Source organism: Bombyx mori, chromosome 12, assembly GCF_030269925.1.
Source record: "Bombyx mori chromosome 12, ASM3026992v2".
In the NCBI taxonomy this organism is placed as follows: domain Eukaryota; kingdom Metazoa; phylum Arthropoda; class Insecta; order Lepidoptera; family Bombycidae; genus Bombyx; species Bombyx mori.
The window spans coordinates 47,892-71,822 of NC_085118.1; the positions used below are offsets into that span (position 1 = coordinate 47,892).

Below are 23,931 nucleotides of genomic sequence, written 5' to 3' on the forward strand. Positions count from 1 at the left end.
ACCCGAAGAAAACAAAAAAGGGGGAAGAAAGGGGACAAGAGAGGGAGCCCGAGCGTCTCCAGGAGGAACACCCTTCAGCGAGTGAAGGGCGTGGAGAGCCCGCAACTCCCCCTGCTGGTTTTGGTCCGCGTCATCCGATCTCTTTCGTTGCAAAGCCTAACTAGGCTACCCTACTCCTACACCTAGCCTACCTACCTAACACCTAGAAATCCTTGCAACGAAAAAGACCGGACGATACCCCTGGGAGTGGGACTGTTCCCAGAGGATCCCGTTATCCGCCACCTACGGACGCGCCCGGTGGAAGTCCAGCAAAACTCCCCCACAGACGGAGCCCCCGGCCATGCAGAGTGCGCGCCGGGGGGCCCGCCCAGGTCCCTCGGGAAGTGAAAATAAACCTGCGAAGACGGCTAAGCAACCTGGAAGCTAAAATGACCTCATCCTTCGAAGAGCAAACTGTTCTCCGCGACGACGGCGGCGCTGACATTATCGACAAAATCATCGACAAAACCGACGAAGTCGGAGTGGCTTTAGACAAAACCGCCGAGAGCGTCAGAGTCATGGTCTGCTCCCAGAACACCCTCGGCGATAGGCTCGATGGTATTGGAGGTGATGTCACGTCAGCTAAAACTTCAATTGACAAAGTCGCTAAAGGTGTGGTCACATGCGAGCAAAGATCTATCTCCAGGTCGTATGCCAGCGTTGCGGCCACCACCTATTTCTGCCGTGAAGCAGCAATGCGTTTCGGTTTAAAGGGTGGGGCAGCCGTTGTAACTATACTGAGACCTTAGAACTTATATCTCAAGGTGGGTGGCGCATTTACGTTGTAGATGTCTATGGACTCCAGTAACCACTTAACACCAGGTGGGCTGTGAGCTCGTCCAACCATCCCAGCAATCAATAAAAAAAAGACAGCGCATGTTGTGGTCCACGAGGATGACACAGCGGAACACACGCTGGCACGTTGCTCTGGATTTGACGAGCAGCGCGCCGCCCTCGTCGCGGTCATTGGAGAGGACCTCTCGCTGCCGCGCGTCGTGGCTACGATGCTCGGCAGCGACGCGTCCTGGAAGGCGATGCTCGACTTCTGCGAGTCCACCATATCGCAGAAGGAGGCGGCGGAGCGAGAGAGGGAGAGCTCTTCCCTTTCCGCACCGATCCGTCGCCGTCGAGCCGGGGGCCGGAGGCGGGAATACGCCCGTACGTCCCGGCCCCTGTAGGTGGCGGCCTCCCCCCGGTGAAGGTCAAGGGGCGACCTGAGGGGGTGAGGCCGCGCGGCGCGCTACCAGCACTCTAGCGCGCTGCCGTGGAGTGAATAGAGCGACCGGTCGACGGTGTATCGCGTCCCGACCCGGCAGGCTGGTTCTGGTCCAGCGGGGTATTCCGGGACACCAGCGGCACCGTCTGGGCGGCCCGACGGGCTGCCGTACCGAGACGGCCGACGTTTCAGAGCCTTCGATTCGCCTCGAAGGCTCCGTCGGCTGGGCGTCCTTGGGGTGAGCCGCGCCGTCTGGTTGTAGTGTTGACCGCGGTAGCCCCCCTACCTCATCCGGGTTCTGACCTCGGAGGGGATCGGACGTCGGGTGTAAGAGTGCAGGGGAGTCGTTTAGTGGGTGGGTCCTAAAATCCTCGGTCTGCTCACAACACCATGCAGATCGTTGAGTCTCACATACCCCGCGCGCCCCTTTTGCGCGGGACCTCGTAGGAGGTTCGGCCCTCTACCCGAAAAAAAAAAAAAAAAAAAAAAAAAAAAAAAAAAAAAAAAAAAAAAAAAAAAAAAAAAAAAAAAGGTTAGACCTGTAGTATCCCGAGGGACCTGGGCGGGCCCCCCGGCGCGCACTCTGCGTGGCCGGGGGCTCCGTCTGTGGGGGAGTTTTGCTGGACTTCCACCGGGCGCGTCCGTAGGTGGCGGATAACGGGATCCTCTGGGAACAGTCCCACTCCCAGGGGTATCGTCCGATCTTTTTCGTTGCAAGGATTCTTAGGTGTTAGGGAGGTAGGTTAGGTGTAGGTGTAGGATAGCCTAGTTAGGCTTTGCAACGAAAGAGATCGGATGACGCGGACCAAAACCAGCAGGGGGAGTTGCGGGCTCTCCACGCCCTTCACTCGCTGAAGGGTGTTCCTCCTGGAGACGCTCGGGCTCGCTCTCTTTTCCCCTTTCTTCCCCCTTTTTTGTTTTTTCTTCGGGTCGCGTCCGACCCGTTTCGGACGTAACCCACGGGTGGTGGTGGGCCACTTTTGGCCTGCCCTTCGATGGAGAAGTGAGCCGGCGTTGCTTACGCATCTTCCGGCCGCTGGTCGCCATGTCCCCGGCTTCGGCTACAGGGGCACGCCCTCCAGAGGGGGGTACCGGTATACCGGCGTGGCTTCGTCGTTGTTGCTCTTTTGAGCGTCGGGCGGTGGTCTGTCGTGTTGCTCGTTGCACTCGGCGGGCCGCCGGCCAACCCGTAATCCTCACCGTGTGGGGGACGGGGGCCGCTGCCGCGAGGCACGGGGTCGCGAGGACGTAAACCTCTTTAAAAAATGCCCCAATCCTAAGCTCTGGTGCCCGGCGATGGGATGAATGGCTGGAGGGAGTCCAGTCCCGAGGGTACCAACCAGACCCCAGGGGACCGACCCCTGGTTAATAAAAAAGGAACTAATGGAAATTATGGCACATGTAAAAAGTTCATTACCCCAGGAGGGTACCTCCCGCTCCGCGGGGGGAGAATCCCTCCGTGCGGTCGAGCAATCGGCCGCACGCTGCCCCACCGTTTCTGGGGGGGGCAAACATTGCCACGACGAAGGGGGCGACAGCACGGGTCGCGTAAGGGACAGAGTCCCCACCGTGCGCCTCGAACGCTGCGAGAGCCTGATCTCGCTCTACTCGGCGCGGAGCTCCGCAAGGGGCGACGCGTCCAGTGAGCGGGAGACGCCAGCGCTGTTCGTGGACAGTGCTCGACAGCGCACTAGACGGAAGAGGAAGTCGGCACGTCAGCCGGCATCTGTCCCTCCGTCCGACTCCTCGGAAGGAGAGCCTGCTAGCGCCAAGTACATGGCGTTGGCGGAAGGGCCGGCGGCTGCTGCGGCGCCGCCCGCCACTGATTTGGACAAGCCGTCGACTTGCGGACTGGACGCTGCCTCCTCGGCGCAGTCCAGGGCCGCCTGCCGTGAGGCGATAAAAAAGAATAGGAAGCTGGAGGAAATCGAGCGCCTACAGCGATCCCTGACGGAGGTGGGACCATCTGACCCCCTCCGAGCTTGTGGAATAGTCGGGAGAATAGTCGCGACCATTGCGGCTAAATCCACTGCAGGCCTCAAGGGCTCGGAATTGTCGGCCATGAAATCGGCGGCCGCCACGCTCGAAGAAAGGCTGCAGGACGTTGTGGACCGCACCACAACCGTGGAGACGGCGGGATTGCGACAAGAAGTGGCCCTGCAGCACGCCCGCCTCGAACAACTGGCGGATGAGAATGGCCAACTTCGGGCGCAGAACGGACAGCTCCGCGTCGACATGGCCGAGCTGCGAACAATGGTTGCCGATCTCATCGAGCGGCAACGCAGCTCGGCCCCTGTCCCTCCTCCGCCCGAAGCAGAAGGCCTCACTGAGGTCGAGGAGCTGAGGCGGCAGCTCCTTATACAGGAGGCAAGGAGTTCGAACGTTGAGCGCGCAAGACCGCCCCTCGCTCATGAGGTGAAAAACGGAGCTCCTACACCGGCACCCCGCAGGACTGTGGCCGCTAAAATGTATAGCGGCCCTAAAAAGGGCGCGACACCCGCGGCACGTCCGGCTGCTTCGGCTTCTGTTCCGGCCAAACCAGGACCATCGGGGACCCAAAAAGATACGGGGGCACCAAAACCCGCTCCCTCAGGAGCACAAAGCACCGGCCAGCGTATGACGCAGAAGACTGCTCCTGCCCCGTCCCAGCCTGCGAAGGCGGGGCCCGGCAGGAGCCGGACCAAGAAGAAGGGGGGCGTCAACGCCGCCAAACCGGCACCGACCCCCCAGCCCCGCCCACTGCCCCCGGCCCCGGTAAACATGAACGAGGCCTGGACGACGGTGGTGCTGTTACGGGGTGGGTCCAGGAGCTCTTTTTAAAAAAGGACACGGCCACTGGCACGGAGTTTATTTTATTAAAGAAGTAGTACAAATGATGTGTGTTTCCGCTACTCAAGCCAAATCTGTTCTGCCGCGCTTAAGCAATATATCGTCTTTATATAGAGACAATGCATTCAAGAATGCCTTAGTCGGCATTATTATTTATATTACGTTATTACTGAGGGGCATATGTAACATCCCCCTCCTTAAGATTCATCGTCACCGATGAATGGTCACGGACGTTGACGTTGAAATAAACTAGAGCGGTAAGTATAGAATTTGGCTTTTGTTTTGGATAACAAAATAGGAAAAATAAAACATACGATACAGGATAAAACAAGTAAGTACTCAAAATAAAATAGTAACTATATCTTAAAGAAATAAACGTTAAGTACAATATCAAAAACACTTAAGTAATTATTAAGTAAAATACGAAAACAGGATATAGTAAGTAAATCTATAATTATTAAAGGTCTTAATTATAATTATTAATTAAACTTATACAATTTATTTAAAAGAATATAATTTATTATAACATTACTCGACGACGACATTATTAGACGAATTTGACAACATAAGATTTCTCCTAAAAGGCCTAGGACATGAATAATCTTTTTCACTATTTATTTGCACAGTTTGTGTAACATTACTATGATCGTTTTTACGATCTTTGTTGCATTGATTAAAGATTTGTATACAACAATGAGAATTATGTTTACTTGAACAAAACCATCTACGAAATCTAAATATAAGGTACAAGAAAAACAGAACAGTAAGAGAATAACTTATAGACATATAATGAACAGCATATTTTTGAAAGTGCGAAGGACTTTCCAAATGATTTAATTCTTTTTCTAGAGTATCTAGATGAATACTGGCGTGTAACAATGAGTCTAAATTATTAAGGTTATTTAATTTTAACAAGGGAAGTATAGCCAAAGTTTTATTTAGTTTTGTACGTTCGCAACAATCATCTTCCAAAATGTTGAAGTTAGCTACTTGAGTTGTTACATTAGAAATAAATGTTTCACTAGACGAAAATTGTAAAGTTTTGAAGAAAGCTTTACAGTCTTTAAACAGGGACATTATTCCTGTTCCTAACAAAATATAATCATAGTTGAGACTATTACTAGAACAAGTTACATGTAATTTTCCAGGCTCAGATTGAACAAATATCCATCTATTTTTATTAAGTTTAAAGAAGGAATCTACGTGACCCCTTAAGAGTTTTACCGAACATGAACTTGGAACTTTATTGACAACTTCGGTTAAGATAACTGTCTCACACGTTGGGTTCGCAAGCGTCGAATACACATTACCTAATTCACAAATATAACACTTTTCACTCACGAATTTGCACTTGTCTAAGTCATCTAACAGTGAGTAAAGCATACGATCTGTTGTTAATGCCATGTATGGCTTGTTTGGTGCTATAAGTGCATAAGTGTCTGGTTTTGTTAAGTCATAAGGAACTGGCATAGGAACAATATGGTAAAGATTATAGACTTGAGGTAACACGAGGGGTATCTTAATTATAGTGATAATACGATTATTATGATAGTAGCATACTAGTTTAGAAATATCGATAACTTCGTGAATGTTCTGTAAAGATATTGATATAGGAAGTTCGCAATGTTTAGGTAGGTCATTTATATGTTTCTCCAACTCGACATATAATTGATATGGGCTGAGTACAGTCGGGTGCAAAATATTCATTTTACTAAATAAAATAGCGTTGTTTATGTCTTCGATATCGAAAGACAATGCAATGATTATACTTTCTAAGGACTGGAATAAAGAATTAAATTTTGTTTTTATTTGTAATTTATCGTTAGAATTTATAATATATTCGAATGCCGAATTTATGATTTCTAGATTTTTATTTAGACGTTTCTCGTTTTCACTGAATTTTAACATTGAATTATTAAATGTGGAAATTGTAGATTTTATCACATGTATATTATCACGCATAAGATGCGCTAAAGCTTTTTCGTCTGACTGTACTTGGTCGATAGCATCAGAGAACTTGACACCGTCGTTGGAATCTAGAGTGCCAAAGAATGTTTTAAGAACAGAGCCACCAAAGTCGAGTAGCCCACGTTTTGATCTACTTTGTCGACTACTAGTAAGATAGGATACAGATGCAAACTTTTTGATGTTATTATCGTGTTGACTTTGTAATGACGAAATGGCGTTCATGCAATCGAACTGGATTTTGGAGGACTCGAAGTCCTTACAGAAAGAGTTTACTTTTTCAAATAATTGATCTACTTTATCAAGATGAGACTGTATGTTATTAGTGTTTAAATAAGTTACAACATTCCAGTTATCATTAGTAAATTTGACGTCAGATAGTCTATCGTAGTATAGACCGGGACTATCTGTTATCTGGGTTATGATTTGATGACTTGTACATAGCACTAAGATGGGCCTGAAAGGGAACAGAAATAGTAATAAGTAAGCATTCGTTTATTATCACCACTAAATCAAATATTGTAAAATAGTAAACATATAAAATAGTAAAAGTTTCAAATAGTTATTCAGTGTAAGATTATTATTATAATTATAATATAATTTTTTTTCTTTTTGAGTAAAAGAATTAAGTATGTTCGAAAATAAAGGGATTATTTAAACGAGTTAGCTTTAATAAGACTATAGTGCGTCGTCATTTGCTAATTTTATTTCATCATAATGGTGACGCACGTGTTTACGGTTCATTAATAAGGTGACCGTGTGGTTGCCGTTTATTTTTATGATTTTGTATGGACCTTTCCATACAGGAGATAAGGCTTTGTTTTGCTTATGATGACAACGGACGTAGACCATGTCACCAATATTATAGGTAATCGGTTTCGAGTGAGAGTCGTAGTATTTTTTTGATCTTTCTTTTGACGACTCTATATTTTGTAAAGCTTTTTGACGGCTGTAATCACAGATCATTGATCTGTGGCTGTAATATAACCGGTGATTAAGTGCTCTTATATAATCGCTGTATGTATTAAGGTCGAGAGAGTCTATACTTTTAGGGATGTAGGGTTTAAACCCGAATAACAGTTCTAATGGTGAAAAGCCTGTGGTAGAGTGGATATTGGAATTGTACGCTAGCATTGCTGTTCTAAGATATAAGTCCCATGTATGTTGGTTTTCAACTATATACGACCTAAGATATTCTTTCAGAGTCGAATGACTTCTTTCTAGGGCGCCACAAGTCTGCGGGTGATATGGAGAAGCAAAAATGTGTTTTATTCCGAATAAACGCTCTAACTGCTTCATTACTTCGGAAGAGAAGTTAGCACCTTGATCTGTAATAATGATCTTAGGGATACCGATATGGGAGATATACTTTACTAATGAACGAGCTGTTTCTTCGGCGGAGCATGTGACCATGGGATATGCTTGAGAATATTTAGTGAGATCGTCTTGTAACGTAAGAATGAATTTGAATTTGTTATGGTGTGTTTCGGGTAATGGCCCCACTAAATCTAGGAATAACTTTTCATTAGCTCTAGTGGCGGTAGACGTGATTATCATTGGGGAGCGATTAACTTGGCGCAGCGGTTTGTTTATTTGGCACGATTTGCAATTTTTGACATAGTTTTCTATGTCTTGTCGCATATTTTTCCACCAATATAGTTCTTTTATTCGTCCTAACATACGAGCGACTCCGGGGTGACCTGCAGTCGTGGAATCATGGTGATCTCTTAATATTTTTTTGATTTCGGAAGGCGTAGGATATTGGATATTGTTATGGTAAATATTTACTTTGATTTGAGTGTCATGAAATAGAAACGCAACGATATTGTAAATTTTTGTAAATGACAATTTCGTGTAAGGGTCTGAGAAATCTGATATAGCACATTCTTTTTCCTCGCTATACCATGTAGTTATCATGTCACGGTAACAACGTAAAACATTAAAAATATCTTTATACGTAAACTCATCGTAAAAATGAACACGGACAAACAAATGTGTAAATAAATGACTAGCGTTACCGGTAGAATAAAATGAGTACAGTTCTCTCTCCACTTCACGTATGTCAGGCATAGTTGTGGACATTTCTATGATTTCTGAACAATATGGTACAGACTCATCAAGGTCAATTGAGGTAGGGTAGGCTATCAGCTTACATTTAGCTTTAAGTAGAGAGTCGTTAAATTCCTGAATATTTGTGTTAAACGGATCTTTCGATTGTCGGGACACTTTTAGATATTGTTCATAGGTTTCAGGAGTTGACGGTGACGGTTGCGAGGGCAGTGATGGAGAAGGGACTTTTGTAGGAGGTTGAGTAGGGTGGCTAGGCATTTCTTGTCCAAGAGGGGTTTCTGAAGGGACGGGACCTGGGGCGTTGAAGTCTATGGGGGGTGGTAACGGAGACAAGTCATCGAACGTAAGGGGCTCGTCTACTCGAGACTGTTCATCAAGGTATGGGGGTGGTTGTAAAACGGTTGGTTCATCGAGAGTATGAACGAGGTTGCGGGATAGGGAATCTGCGTTACAATTTAATTTCCCCTTTTTGTATTCAATCTCGTAGTCGAATTCTTCTAATTTTAACCTCCATCTAACTAACTTAGAACCCGGGTCTTTGCAGTTAAATAGCCACTGCAAAGGTTTATGATCGGTCACGATTTTAAACTTGTGTCCATACAGATAAGGTCTGAAGACTTTTGTGCCGAAAATGATAGCTAAACATTCTTTTTCGGTTGTAGAATAATTTCCTTCTGATTTGTTCAGGGTTCGAGATGCGAAGGCTATTGGGAGATCTTGACCTACTTCGCCTTGAGAAAGAATAGCAGAAACAGCGTAATTGGATGCGTCTGTTGTTAGTACGAAGGGTTTAGTAAAATCAGGGTACTGAAGGATAGGAGCCGAGGTTATTTTGTTTTTCAGTTCGTCGAAGGCTTTTTGTTGTTCACAACCCCATTGAAACGTAGCGTCCTTTTTTAGAAGGCTAGTTAAAGCTTTAGTAACATGGGAGAAATTTTCAATGAAGCGACGATAATAACCGACTAAACCTAGAAATGATTTTATATCACGTGGAGACTTCGGAACTGGGAAGTTAGTGACACAGAGAACCTTTTTGAGGTCAGGCATTACTCCTTTATCTGAAATAATATGTCCAAGATACTGTGCTTCTCGACGAAAGAACTCACATTTATCCGGTTGTAATTTTAGGTTGTGTTCACGGAGCTTATGAAATATGTTTCTGAGGTTTTGACAATGAGACAAGAGATCGTGGTTGAAAGCGACTATATCGTCTAAATATGTATAGCAATGAGTGCCTTGAAGGCCGCTTAGTACTATATTCATGAGTCTTTGAAATGTGGAAGGAGCATTTCGAAGACCAAAAGGCATACGCGTGAACTCGTAATGGCCCGAGGGCACACTAAATGCTGTTTTTTCGGTATCTTTCACCTTGACTTGATGAAACGAAGACGCGAGGTCAAGAGTGGTAAAGTATTTACTGTGGCCTAGCTGGTCCAGGATATCCGTGATGTTCGGAATAGGATAGGCATCACCAATTGTTACTTGATTTAACTTCCTATAGTCGATAACAATACGCCACTTAGGTTTACCGGAGGAGTCTTGTTTTTTTTGGTACTACCCATATAGGTGCTGACCATGGTGAGATAGAGGGTTGAATGATTTTTTGACGTAGCATATCATTTATTTGTCTATGTACTTCCTCTTTATGACACTCAGGGAAACGGTAACTTTTAACAGCGATCGGTGTGTCAGATGTAGTGCGTATTTCGTGTTCAAGAGTTTTTGTACACGTGAGGCTGTCGCCTTCAAGAAAAAACACGTCTGAGAATTCGGAACAGATACTGCGTAAACATGTTTCTTCCTCCTTATTTAAGTGTTCGCACCGAATGGCATCTTGAACTCGTTTTTCCCGGACTGAGTTAAAACTAATTTGGTAACAGCATGACTCGTGAGTACTGTCGGAAGTATTAGACGGAGGGTCATTTTCTAGAATCAGAGACACGGGTTCGAGGGTGAAAGATAGGTCATGTAACCTTACTTCCGACTCAGAGGTATTCAGGACAGACAAATTAATTTTGTTATTTGGTTTAACACTAACTAGACATTTAGAAAAATACACACTAGGATAGTCTACATGCGTGTTTTTTAAAATTAAACCTTCCTTTAACTCCGGGTTAGTAACAGCGCATTCAATAAACATTTCGCTTCTTGGCGGAACGATATAGTAGGGTTGTGACATATGTAACTTGAAACGCTGCGTAGAGGGGCTAAGTATGCCCAGGTATTTCTCTGAATAATTAATAAATGCACTATTTTTGTCTAAAAAATCTGATCCTATAATACCATCGTAATCCAGGTTAACATCTTTAACTACGTGAAAATAAAAAGGTGATAGATTCGATTGGTTAGTTTTTATTGACAAAAGGAATTTGCCCAGTGATTCACAGTGTGAATTTACGTCATTGATGCCTTTGAATTTTATTTTGTGATTTTCAAGAACTGGTAAACAAGGAATACTGGTACTTTTTATAAGAGATATTGAACTTCCCGTATCAACTAATAACGAAATAGGATTCGTGGTATGGGATGTATGAACAAGTATGTAAGGTAACGGTGTGTTTTTATGCTGAGAAATATCGTACACTGTCGGCAAATATTCTTGAGATATCGCCGATGGCATCGTTTGAGGGGTAAGTTGACTGATTGATTTACGAGTAGTATCTGGCTTAGCGGATACCGGGGTTGACTTATCATGTGACTTTGTAAACGATTTAGTAGAAGGCTTGGTAACCGGATTAGTAGACGAATTAGTAGACGAATTAGGAGACGAATTAGTAGACGAATTAGTAAACGAATTAGTAAACGAATTAGTAAACGAATTAGTAAACGAATTAGTGAACGAATTAGGAGACGAATTAGTAGACGAATTAGGAGACGAATTAGTAGACGAATTAGTAAACGAATTAGAAGACGAATTAATTGGCGAATTAGTGAACGAACTAGAAGTAGTTTTGCACGCTTGTGCATACGACCTAATAATTTCTTTGCATTGTTGCGATTTAGTAGAGTTACGTAATTTTGTGCCTGTTTGGTTTGCAGGCAATCGCCGGCACATTTGCGATACCTGACACGTTAGTTTAAATTATTGTCGGTTTTCTCGATTTCGCAACATTTAAAAGGCGAAGATTCCGAGTCAGGTGGAATATGATTAAGCGGGCGATATTTATTATACGAATTATTACGTAAGTTGTTATTGTATTCGCGTTTCTTACATTTCGCAATGTGATGACCTGGGTTTTTACAGTAACTGCAAACGATTTCTATTTTTGTTGAATTAAATGAACTAGCTTGTGATGATAATTTTGGCTGTTGATGATGAGTTGAATGAGACTTAGCAACGAAGTTCTGGATTTTTTCCTCTTCAATGGCGATATTAATTGCTTCGTTAAGATTTTTGGGGTTACGACATCGCACCATGTTACCAATACGAGGAGTCAGTCCGAACATAAAAGAGTGTATCGCCAGGTCCTCTGTCATGGCAATACGACCTGATAGGTCTTTTTTTGATGTATTAGAATTATGGATTTCGGTCTGCATCTCGGTTAGGCACGTATCGATTCGTAATGAAAATTCAGACACAGATTCGCCAGCACGTTGTTTACATGATTGCAAATCGAAAAATAGATGACTGTAGTGTTTAGTTTCTCCAAAATTTTGACGAAGAAATTCTCTCAACGATTCGAAGTTATCGAATATTTTATTTGAGCATGCTATTCTGGCTTTTCCTTCTAGCTTTGAAATTATAAATTTCAGTAATAGTCTTTTTTGACTGTCTGATGCAAGATCTAACGCATCCTGGCAGTTAGTCAAGAAGGCCGTAAGGGTCTCCCGACTTCCATTATATGGGTTGATAAAATTACATAGTACTTGAATAGGATATTGTTCGCTCAAGACTATTTCACTTTTAGTAGACATTATTACGAGTATTCGCTTTTGACAGTAACAAAACAGACACTAGCAGAAAGAAGGTCAACTAAAAAAATGTAGTAGTTATACGAGACGAATGATTCACTCACCGCAAGAATATCAGAGCTGTTAACTTCATCGGAGAACGCACGGATGATGGGATGGCAGCAAGGCGTTTGGCAGGCTTATACTGGAAGTCTTAATGTCGCAAACGGCAGGAACCGGCTTAGCAGGAACTAGTCAGCAGGAACGTTGCAAACGGCTTAGCAGGAACGAGTCAGCAGGAACGTTGCAAACGGCTTAGCAGGAACGAGTCAGCAGGAACGTTGCAAACGGCTTAGCAGGAACGAGTCAGCAGGAACGTTGCAAACGGCTTAGCAGGAACGAGTCAGCAGGAACTGGTGCAGTAGGGACGAATCAGCGGCTTGAATTTTCACGGGTACTGGAGCTTCGGGCGAATCTTCGGGCTTGTTTCACAGGAACCAGCAGGACGTCGATATCAGGCTTATTGGTTTTTGCGTGTTTTTGTCAGGTTGACACCAGCCGATCAATACTGACCGGCACGAGCGGGTATGATGTGGCAGATTTTTGTAAGTTTTTCTTTCTCACGATGTTGAAGATGGCGTTGAAGATATTTTGCAGGTTTTCTTCCTTTACGATATTGATGATGAGAGCAGCGGCAATGAGCGCAACGTAAAATCAAGAGCTCAAGACAATCCGGATAGCCAGTGTAACGTACTGACTATCCCACTTCTGACACCACTGTTACGGGGTGGGTCCAGGAGCTCTTTTTAAAAAAGGACACGGCGACTGGCACGGAGTTTATTTTATTAAAGAAGTAGTACAAATGATGTGTGTTTCCGCTACTCAAGCCAAATCTGTTCTGCCGCGCTTAAGCAATATATCGTCTTTATATAGAGACAATGCATTCAAGAATGCCTTAGTCGGCATTATTATTTATATTACGTTATTACTGAGGGGCATATGTAACAGTGCGGCGCGGGCCCAAAAAGGTGGCGGCGCCTCCTGCGCCGCGCCCCAAGCCCGTCCCTGCGGCTGCCGCTCCCCGCCAAGGGGGTCGAGCGGAGCCGAGGGGCCGAACTGGACGAAGGAGGCCGCGCGCCCCGCGGTCGGCTGCAGTGGTTGTGGAGCTGCTGCCGGCCGGCAAAGAAAAGGGCATCACCTACCACGAGGTGATGACCCAGGCGCGCGGTGGCGTAAATGTGGACGCCCTCGGCGTGGAGGGTGGCCTGAGGGTCCGGCAGACGGCCAACGGGGCCCGCCTGGTAGAATGCCCCGGCGCGAATTCCAGCGCCGCGGCAGAAAAACTGGCGGTCCGTCTGCGGGAAATCTTGCCGGACCCCGAGGTGGTGCGCATCGCGCGGCCCGTCAAAATGGCGGAAGTAAAAATTACGGGCCTCGACGAATGCGCCACCAAAGAGGAAGTCGCCGCGGCCATTGCGTCGCAGGGCAACTGTGCCCTCGCCGACGTAAAAGTTGGGGAGCTTCGGCCTACATATATCGGAACCCGGACGGCGTGGGCGCGTTGCCCGGTAGCAACGGCGACAGTCCTGGCTACCCCTCCACAGGGTCGGCCTTCGGACAGCCCGGGACAACTGCGCGTGGGCTGGGTGGTGGCCCACGTGCAACTGCAGGAGAGCAGGCCGTGGCGCTGTCTTCGGTGCTTCGGCACCGGCCACGGCCTCGCCAAGTGCCCCTCGACAGTGGACCGCAGCAACCTGTGCTTCCGCTGCGGCCAACCGGGGCACAAGGCAGCATCCTGCACCGCAGCCGCGCCGCACTGTGTCTTGTGCGACGCGGCTAAAAGGAAGGCCGACCACCGGGCCGGGGGCCCGGCGTGTAAATCCGCCCCCTCCTCTACAAAAACGAGGAGGGGCGGAAAGAAAAAGAAGCCGGCTGCAAAAAGGGCAGCCGGTGAGTCAGCTCCCGCCGCGGCACGAGAAGAGCCGCAGGGCGGGACAGACGAGGGAGCGATGGACGTAGCCCCGTAATGGGTTGCGTCCACCGCTTCCTCCAGTGCAATTTGAACCACTCCGCTAGGGCACAGGATCTCCTCGTCCACACCATGGCGGAGTGGTCAATTGATGTTGCTGTCGCCGCGGAGCCGTACTTCGTCCCCACCGACCAGGACTGCTGGATGGGGGACGTCGACGGCTCCGTGGCCATCGTACTAAGACAGTCCGCGGCGTTACCCCCCTTGGATATGGTGGCCAGGGGACCCGGGTACGTCGCGGCTAGGATCGACGGGACCGTCGTGATCGGGGCGTACTTTTCTCCGAACAGGAGCCTCGCCGAATTCGAGCGGTTTCTGGGCGGGCTCGAGGCGCTTTTACACCGCCTCGGGTCCCGCCCTGTCATCGTCGCGGGGGACCTCAACGCCAAGTGTACGGCTTGGGGTTCCCCCCGCACGGATTCGCGAGGCGGGGCCCTTTCGGAGTGGGCGATCGCGACCGGCCTCTGTCTCCTAAACAGAGGCACGGTCGCGACTTGCGTGCGGTGGAACGGGCAATCTCACGTGGACGTGACGTTCGCGTCCCCGTCCGCCGTGCGCCGCACCCGCGGCTGGCGCGTACTCGAGGGGGCGGAGACGCTCTCGGACCACAGATACGTCCGATTCGAGCTCTCCGCCTCCTCCTTGTCGTCGTCGTCAGCCGTGGGCGCCCGCGGCGAAGAGGAGCTCCCGCAAGGTGCGCCTCGTTCGTTCCCCAGGTGGGCCTTGAAACGGATGAACAAGGAGTTGCTGATGGAGGCGGCCGCTGTTGCTGCGTGGGCGCCAAAACCCGCGCGGCTCGCGGACGTGGATGCGGAGGTCGACTGGTTCCGGGGCACCATGGCAAACATTTGTGATGCCGCCATGCCCCGGGTCGGCCCCCGAGCACCACGTGGGGGTGCGTTCTGGTGGTCGCCCGAGATCGCAAGACTCCGCGAGGAGTGCGTGAGGGCGCGCCGCCGGAGCGCACGCCACCGCCGCCGCCGTCGTCGCGACGCTGCGTTCGCGGAGACGGCGGCCCAGCTGCACGCTGACTGTCGTCAAAAGCAGACGGCGCTGCAGCTGGCCATCGGCGAGGCCAAGAAGCAGAGCATGAAGACTCTCCTGGAGTCGCTCGACGAAGATCCCTGGGGGCGCCCATACAAGATGGTTCGCAGGAAACTGCAGCCGTGGGCGCTCCCGGTGACCGAGCGGCTCCAGCCTCGGCAGCTGCGGGAGATAGTTTCCGCGCTTTTCCCGCCGGCAGCGGGGGGGGACTTTGAGCCCCCCCAGATGGACGCCACGTGGGGCACACCTCCACGTCGCCCCAGCGTTCCCGCTGCCGAGGAGCCCCCTCCCCCTATCACGGGGGCGGAGATCCATGCGGCCGTGTCCAAAATGAGAGCGAAGGACACGGCCCCCGGCCCTGACGGCGTTCACGGCCGGGTCTGGAGCTTGGCCTTCGAGGCCCTAGGGGACCGGCTCGGGGGGCTTTTCGAAGCGTGCCTCGAGTCGGGACGGTTCCCGTCGAAATGGAAGACGGGCAGACTGGTCCTTCTGCGGAAGGACGGGCGCCCCGCGGACTCACCCGCGGGCTATCGCCCCATCGTGTTGCTGGACGAAGCGGGCAAGATGCTCGAGAGAATCGTCGCGGCCCGCATCGTCCGGCACCTGACCGAGACGGGTCCCGATCTTTCGGCGGAGCAATACGGCTTCAGAGAGGGCCGCTCGACTATCGACGCAATTCTGCGCGTGCGGGCCCTCTCCGACGAAGCTGTATCCCGGGGCGGGGTGGCGATGGCGTTATCCTTAGATGTAAGGAACGCCTTCAACACCCTGCCCTGGTCGGTGATCGCGGGGGCGCTGGAGTATCACGGCGTCCCCGCATACCTCCGCCGACTGATCGGCTCCTACCTCGAGGGCAGGTCGATCCAGTGCATCGGACACGGTGGGGCGATGTACCGCTTTCCGGTCGAGCGCGGTGTTCCGCAGGGGTCTGTCCTGGGCCCCCTGCTGTGGAACATCGGCTACGACTGGGTCTTGCGGGGCGTCGTACGGGGTCCCCTCCCCGGGCTGAGCGTAATATGTTACGCCGACGACACGTTGGTCGTGGCTCCGGGGAGGGACTACCGGGAGTCTGCCCGTCTGGCGTGCGCAGGCGTGGCACACGTCGTCACAAGGATCCGACGGCTGGGACTCGAGGTGGCGCTCGACAAAACCCAGGCCCTGTTGTTTCACGGGCCGGGACGAGCGCCGCCTCTGGGTGCCCACCTCGTGATCGGAGGCGTCCGCGTCGGGGTCGGGGTGACCGGTCTTCGGTACCTCGGCCTCGAACTGGATGGTCGGTGGAACTTCCGCGCTCACTTTGCGAAGTTGGGCCCTCGACTGATGGCGACGGCCGGCTCTTTGAGCCGGCTGCTTCCAAACGTCGGGGGTCCCGATCAGGTGGCGCGCCGCCTCTACATGGGGGTGGTGCGGTCGATGGCACTATACGGGGCTCCCGTATGGTGCCACGCCCTGACCCGCAAGAACGTCGCGGCGCTGCGACGTCCGCAGCGCGCGATCGCGGTCAGGGCGATCCGAGGATACCGCACCGTCTCCTTCGAGGCGGCGTGCTTGCTCGCCGGGGCGCCACCCTGGGACCTGGAGGCGGAGGCGCTCGCTGCCAATTACCGGTGGCGAAGCGACCTTCGTTCTAGGGGGGAAGGGCGCCCCGGCGAAGGAGTAGTTCGAGCGCGGAGGCTCCAATCTCGGCGGTCCGTGCTGGAGGCGTGGTCTCGCCGCTTGGCGGACCCGTCGGCCGGCCTCCGTACCGTCGAGGCGGTCCGCCCGGTTCTCGCGGACTGGGTGGGCCGCGACCGCGGATGCCTCACCTTCCGGCTGACGCAAATGTTGACCGGCCATGGTTGTTTTGGCCGGTACCTTTTCAAAATAGCCGGAAGGGAACCGACGGCGCAGTGCCACCACTGCGCTGACCGCGACGAGGAAGACACAGCGGAACACGCATTGGCGCGTTGCTCTGGATTTGACGAGCAACGCGCCGCCCTCGTCGCGGTCATTGGAGAGGACCTCTCGCTGCCGCGCGTCGTGGCTACGATGCTCGGCAGCGAGGCGTCCTGGAAGGCGATGCTCGACTTCTGCGAGTCCACCATATCGCAGAAGGAGGCGGCGGAGCGAGAGAGGGAGAGCTCTTCCCTTTCCGCACCGATCCGTCGCCGTCGAGCCGGGGGCCGGAGGCGGGAATACGCCCGTACGTCCCGGCCCCTGTAGGTGGCGGCCTCCCCCCGGTGAAGGTCAAGGGGCGACCTGAAGGGGTGAGGCCGCGCGGCGCGCTACCAGCACTCTAGCGCGCCGCCGTGGAGTGATTAGAGCGACCGGTCGACGGTGTATCGCGTCCCGACCCGGCAGGCTGGTTCTGGTCCAGCGGGGTATTCCGGGACACCAGCGGCACCGTCTGGGCGGCCCGACGGGCTGCCGTACCGAGACGGCCGACGTTTCAGAGCCTTCGATTCGCCTCGAAGGCTCCGTCGGCTGGGCGTCCTTGGGGTGAGCCGCGCCGTCTGGTTGTAGTGTTGACCGCGGTAGCCCCCCTACCTCATCCGGGTTCTGACCTCGGAGGGGATCGGACGTCGGGTGTAAGAGTGCAGGGGAGTCGTTTAGTGGGTGGGTCCTAAAATCCTTGGGCCCGCGGTCTGCTCACAACACCATGCAGATCGTTGAGTCTCACATACCCCGCGCGCCCCTTTTGCGCGGGGACCTCGTAGGAGGTTCGGCCCTCTACCCGAAAAAAAAAAAAAAAAAAAAAAAAAAGACCTGTAGTATGGCAAAGGATGATGGAGGCTGGAGCTCTTTACCTTGACCTGCAGAGGATCAGGGTGCAAGACCAGTCCCCACTCATCTAATGCACAAAATGCTTAGCCTTCGGTCACGGCCGAAAATTTGCACTGAAAGTGCGGACAGATGCAGCCACTGCGGCGGACCGCATCTGCGCGAAAAATGCGTAGACTATATCGCGGGAAACGAACCGCAGTGCTGCAACTGCTCGCACTCAAAGCTGCAGAGAACAGACCACAACGCCTTCAGCGCAGAGTGCCCAGTTCGGCAGAAATGGGACTATCTGGCCCGCGCTAACACAGCATATTACTAACTCACTCCAAGACGGGCACGTAACATACACAGTAACACACACAAACATGACATGCACAAACCGGGAGTACAAAAAACAGGAACACTGGTAAAACGAACTAAGTGACGGAAACCGGAAAACAAAAAACAAATAAACACAGATATAGTAAATATATATATGACTATATCAATAACACACACTCAGACACACAGACAAACTCCAAAATCGTGCCCTAGCAAACAATTAAAAACATAATAAATTATAGGAAAATGCTAAAGAAAAGTCAATAAATATAGATATAGTTACGCCGGTAAGAGTAACGCCATCTATCGCCGAATAGTCGAATGAATACCGAAGGATCTAGTAGTACCCAGAATGCTCGAGAATTACAACGCCATCTATTGTCAGATATCGGAAACTGCTACTAGAGAGGTGTGGAATATTCTCGATAATTCTAGGAATGAGGTATCGGCTATAAAAGCGTTGTAGGGATGGCACGCTGTCAGTCAGTAATCGGAACTACTCGAAGGGAAACAGCGAACGGATCACCTGAAGCGAAGCGGAAGAAGCGAATTGAGAGTTTTAAAGTGTTTGTTGAGTGTTTTGAGTGTTCTAATCTAAATGTTGAATACAGCTTTTAGTTGTACTTTGGTGAAATTTTATTTATCCCGAACCCTCAGCGCGTAACAATATAATATGTATATTTATATATTATTGTCATAAATTAAATAGTTAATAATAAAGTAAGATAGAAAATAAGTGAGTAAGAAAATTTGTGTAAATGGGTTACTTTGTAGTAAAATGTACCCAAAACTACTGGCAAACAATGTTCACAGATAAACAGCTTGTTGTAATATAGATATGGGCAAAAATAGAAATAACAAAGTATGATAAGGTAGAATCTAAACTAGTATTAAGAATAAAAATGTAAATAGATAATAAGTATAGAATAAAAAATACAAAATGTTAGAACTTAAGAGAGCACTGAATAAAGTAAACAAAATTAGAACATTTATAATATAAAGAATAAAAATGTGAATAGTTATTAAGTATGTATAAAATAAGAAATATAAATTGTTAGAATTTAAGAGAACAGTGAATAAAGTAATGTGAAGATATCCCAAAAATGTCCTGGTATAAACAGTCAAACTGCCAATTTAAATAAGACAATAACCCTGAAAATTTTATTCCCCCGATTAAATAAAGAATTATAGGTAAAAGTAGTCAAAAGTAGCGGGAGTAATTTCCCGGACAGAAAGAAAGATGATGGATGAACGTGTAATATGAATATTGAAAGTACGCGAGGCATAAAAGCGAGAACTAGTATGAACGAAAAAACAGAATAATAACATCCCGTTGAATCTACGAACGGGGAAAGGCAGAAAAAAAAACCCAAAACTAACCTAACCTAACCTAAACCTAAATAGTAACCAGAGCTCATAAACATCTACACCGTAAATGCTGACACCCACCTCTAGACATTAGTTGTAAAGTCTCAGTTTAGCAGTACAACGACTGCTTCCCACCCTTCAAACCGAAACGCATTACTCACGGCAAAATAGCCAAGGTGGTGGTACCCACAGATCATAGAAACACAGGAGATATGGCAAGGAGGCGTGGCGCTTGCGAACGCATCTGGCCTCAAAGCGGCTTGATGCCAGTTTCGGTCATTAGTCGAATGTCAACTTGCGACGTCTTCATTGCTTACGATTTTTAACAAAATGCCGCGTTGTTCAGTGATTGTTTGCAAAAATAACAGCTGTATTGTGAATTACAAGAAAGATAGCATCTCATTTCACACGTAAGTACTACAATATTATAGTTTATCATATTGAAATTACAGAATTCATTAAAAAATTTAGAAAAGCGATGATAGATCCCTTTTCATTAGGAACTAAAACCATTGCTTGCTTAGTACAAATGAATCGATGAATCGGCTGCTCTAATAGCGCAATGGATAATTTTTTTACTGATACTCTCACTCACACGATAGTTTCGTGAAGCGGCCGCTGTCGGCTTTTGTGTGTTAGGGTTGTCTGTTATTGTATTGTCTGTATTGTCGATATTTTATACGATCCTATTTAGTACGAATGATTATTTAAGATACAATTAATTATTTAAAAACCCAATTTGTTTCTATTTCTTGATTACTTCACCTAACTTTTATTGAATCAATAGCTAATGGCAATATAGGTAAATAGTAACTTCAGAAACTGAGCATTAAATAACTGATAAAACGTAAAATAAGTGTAGATAATGTGTTGGTTTTTAATATATTGTGGTATTCATGCATCATTCATATAATGATCATCATTTATACCATGCTTTTATTTTAAAACTTTAGCTATCCGAAAGATCCAAAGATAAAAGAAATGTGGATAAATGCGACAGGAAGGGGTCCAAGCTGGTTCCCAACAAAAAATCACACCATATGCTCGTCCCACTTTGAGCCAAAGTGCTTTCAACCATTGAAGAAAGTTCGTCGGCTCTTCGAATGGTCGGTCCCAACATTGAAGTTGCGTATGGTATTGATGAATTATATGGAACCTTCCACATCCAAAGTGTGCTTTTATTCTGAATTGGATAAAAAGGATCCTAATTTGGTAAGTTAAACTATTTTACAACATCAAAAACTTGTTTCTTTTTTTTAATATAAATATAAAACAAAGTAAGTTTTTTATATGAGAAATTATATAAATGCGGAATGTTTTCTTAATTACAGACGGTTGCTTTAAAACTTCCAACCGGAACCGAATCACAAAATCTCACTTGTGAAAAAAACGATAATTCGGAAAATACTGCTCCAACGTCTACAATATATGGTATCGATACAAACTTTAATGCTCGACAAAATAGCATTTTGGAACAAGAAAATCTGGAAAAAAATGATCTCATCGAAACACCTAGAAAGCGTAAATTACGCCAATTGATTTTGGTACAAGACAGTTTCATAAAAACACAAAAAATGCAAATCAGAAGGCTTCAAAAGAAAACCAGCCGTTATCAGAAAAAAATTGCTAATTTAAAGGACATTTTGAAAAACCTTAATGAAAAAAACTTCATTAGTGCTGATCACGTTACGCAATTAGAAAACATTGGAGTAACCGACCTTATCCAGCGTTATGAAAGAAATGTTTCATCGGGTCAAAGTACTAACCAGAAATATCCGCCTGCTTTAAGAATTTTTGCCACTACTCTTCACTTTTATTCGCCAAAGGCGTACGCGTATGTAAGAAAAAAATTCCAAACAGCTTTGCCTCATATTCGAACCATAAAAAAGTGGTACCAATCTATCGATGCTCAGCCTGGATTCACGCAAGAATCATTAAAAGCGATAAAACTTAAAACTGCCTGCACTAAACACAAATTGTTGTGTAATTTAGTTTTAGATGAAATGGCAATCAGACAGCATGTAGAGTGGGATGGAAAACAAATGCACGGGTATGTTGATATTTCTAATTCTGCAGAACAAGGGGATTGTTTACCCGAAGCCAAAGAAGTTCTTGTATTTTTAGTTACCGCAATTAATGGGGCTTGGAAAATACCAGTCGGGTATTTTCTCATTGACGGTGTCACAGGAGAACAACGGTCTAATCTTGTCAGACAATGTTTGGAATTATTAGAAGATACAGGTATTCAAGTTACCTCGATGACTTTTGACGGCTGTCCAGCCAATATCACCATGGCTAAGAAACTCGGATGTTCTTTTGAAGTTGAAAACTTAAAATCATATTTTGAGCACCCCGTTACTCGTCAACCTGTACATATTTTTCTCGATCCATGCCACATGCTGAAGCTATTGAGAAATGCTTTTGAATCATATGGATGTTTCATGGATGCTTCAAATAGGTGTATAAAATGGAGTCATCTAAAAAATCTGTATGACATTCAGGATAAAGAAAAACTGCACTTAGCAAATAAATTACGAAAAAGTCATATCTTTTTCAAGAACCAAAAAATGAAAGTTCGCTTAGCTTCGCAATTATTTAGCAACAGTGTTGCAGATGCCCTGAATTTTTGTTGTGAACTTCAAATCGCTGGTTTTGATGATGTAGAAGGCACTGTGGAATATCTAAAAACTATCAACAACTTGTTCGATGTGTTAAATTCAAGGCATATGGCCCAACTCCATTATAAAAAACCAGTTTGCCCAGGCAACAAAGACAAGGTATTTGAAACTTTAGAAAAGGCGAAACGGTGTCTAACATCTATAAAGCTTTCAGATGGTACAAAAGCTATCATTACACCCAGAAAAACCGGTTTTATTGGTTTATTAGTGTGCATAGAAAGCCTCAAGGCCTTGTATATACAACTAATTGAAAAGGACCAAAAACTTAAGTACATTCTGGCTTACAAAATCAGCCAAGATCATTTAGAGCTTATGTTTGGACATATACGGTCACATGGTGGATGCAGCACCAACCCAACGGCGCGACAGTTTCAAGCAATATATAAAAAGCTCTTGGTAAAGTCGGAGCTTAGAGATGTAGACCAGGGAAACTGTATAGCTCTTGAGGAGGTTTCTTTTTTGTCGTGCTCTTCAGCTGTCCAAAATATAAATCTGACAATCGAACCATGTAAGTTACACGAAGGTAATGACGAAGACGAGATGAGTTTATTATATGAACATGCCGTATTTGATGAGGAAATCAGTATACTTGTACAAGATGTCACAGAATTTAGTAGCCAGGTAGTGTCATACATAGCTGGATTTATAGTTCATCGTTTGCTAAAATTGCTGAAGTGTGATACATGCTGTAGCGGTTTGATTGCAGATACAATTAATGACAAGCACCTCAAGTTAATAAAATTGAAGGATAAAGGCGGCCTTATATTTCCATCTAGTGACGTAATAACCATATGTAAACGGATGGAAGTAATAATAAAAACATATATTCTTTCATCTAATACCACGAAAATTTTATCAAAAAATATTAGACAAGAGCTCATGTCAAAATCTTTATCGCATTTTTTAGGTATGAATCTTTTTGAAAAAATTAATTTTCACCAATTTAATCAATCGCCAATGAATAACCATTTAATAATTCTTATAAAAGCCGTAATGGAAAAATATGTAAACATAAGATTACACTACTTAACTAAGAACGCTATACCTAAACTGTCTAAGCGGCAAGTTTTAAATAAATATTTACATTTTACTGGTCAATAAAATCCTTAACAATAAAATTCTTGCAGTTTTACTTGTGTTTCTCTTGATTCGAGAAGTTGATATCCTAACTGTTTCTTGGTAGTTAATATAATTAGTTAATATTCCAATTATGATAAAACTTCGCTTGTATAGAGTACCTACGGTCGAGGGAAACTCCGGTATAGTATTCAAGTCAATTTATTATTATTATTATAAGTATTATAGTCAATAAAATTTTAGGAGAGAGAGCAGATAATATAGTTAACTGAATTTTAATCGATACTTTTCTATGATTATCACTTAACATCACTAGTTGCATAACTTGCACATGTGTGTTTATTCAGAGTCCGTAGCTACAGGTAAATGCGCCGCCCTCTTTTTGCATGTGTTCTATTAATGAGTTTATTGGTGTTGCTGTAAGTTTCTTCGTGTGCGGGAGAAATATGAGCTCGTGTGCCGTTCTTACAATTTTTGGTTTTGTGTGAGTGAAGTAAGTGGGAGAAACGCGGAGACATCTGAACACGAATAATTTTTTGTACAAAGCTAATCTCCTTGTTTCTATGATCTGTGGTGGTACCTCACCGTACGGACATATAAGACGTCCTACCACCAGTAATTACGCACACTACGATTTAGCGGTT

General features: G+C 46.8%; 1 protein-coding gene across 1 annotated transcript; it reads right to left on the reverse strand.

The window, feature by feature from the left end:
* Positions 1 to 4,661: 4,661 nt before the first annotated feature.
* On the reverse strand, positions 4,662 to 12,242 carry LOC134199897 (uncharacterized). Its single transcript, XM_062671599.1, has 3 exons — positions 12,136 to 12,242; positions 5,426 to 6,506; positions 4,662 to 4,670 (listed from the first exon to the last, which is right to left on the reverse strand). Exons 1-3 carry the CDS (start codon positions 12,162 to 12,164, stop codon positions 4,662 to 4,664), a joined length of 1,119 nt encoding a protein of 372 aa, XP_062527583.1. The 5' UTR covers positions 12,165 to 12,242.
* Positions 12,243 to 23,931: the final 11,689 nt, after the last annotated feature.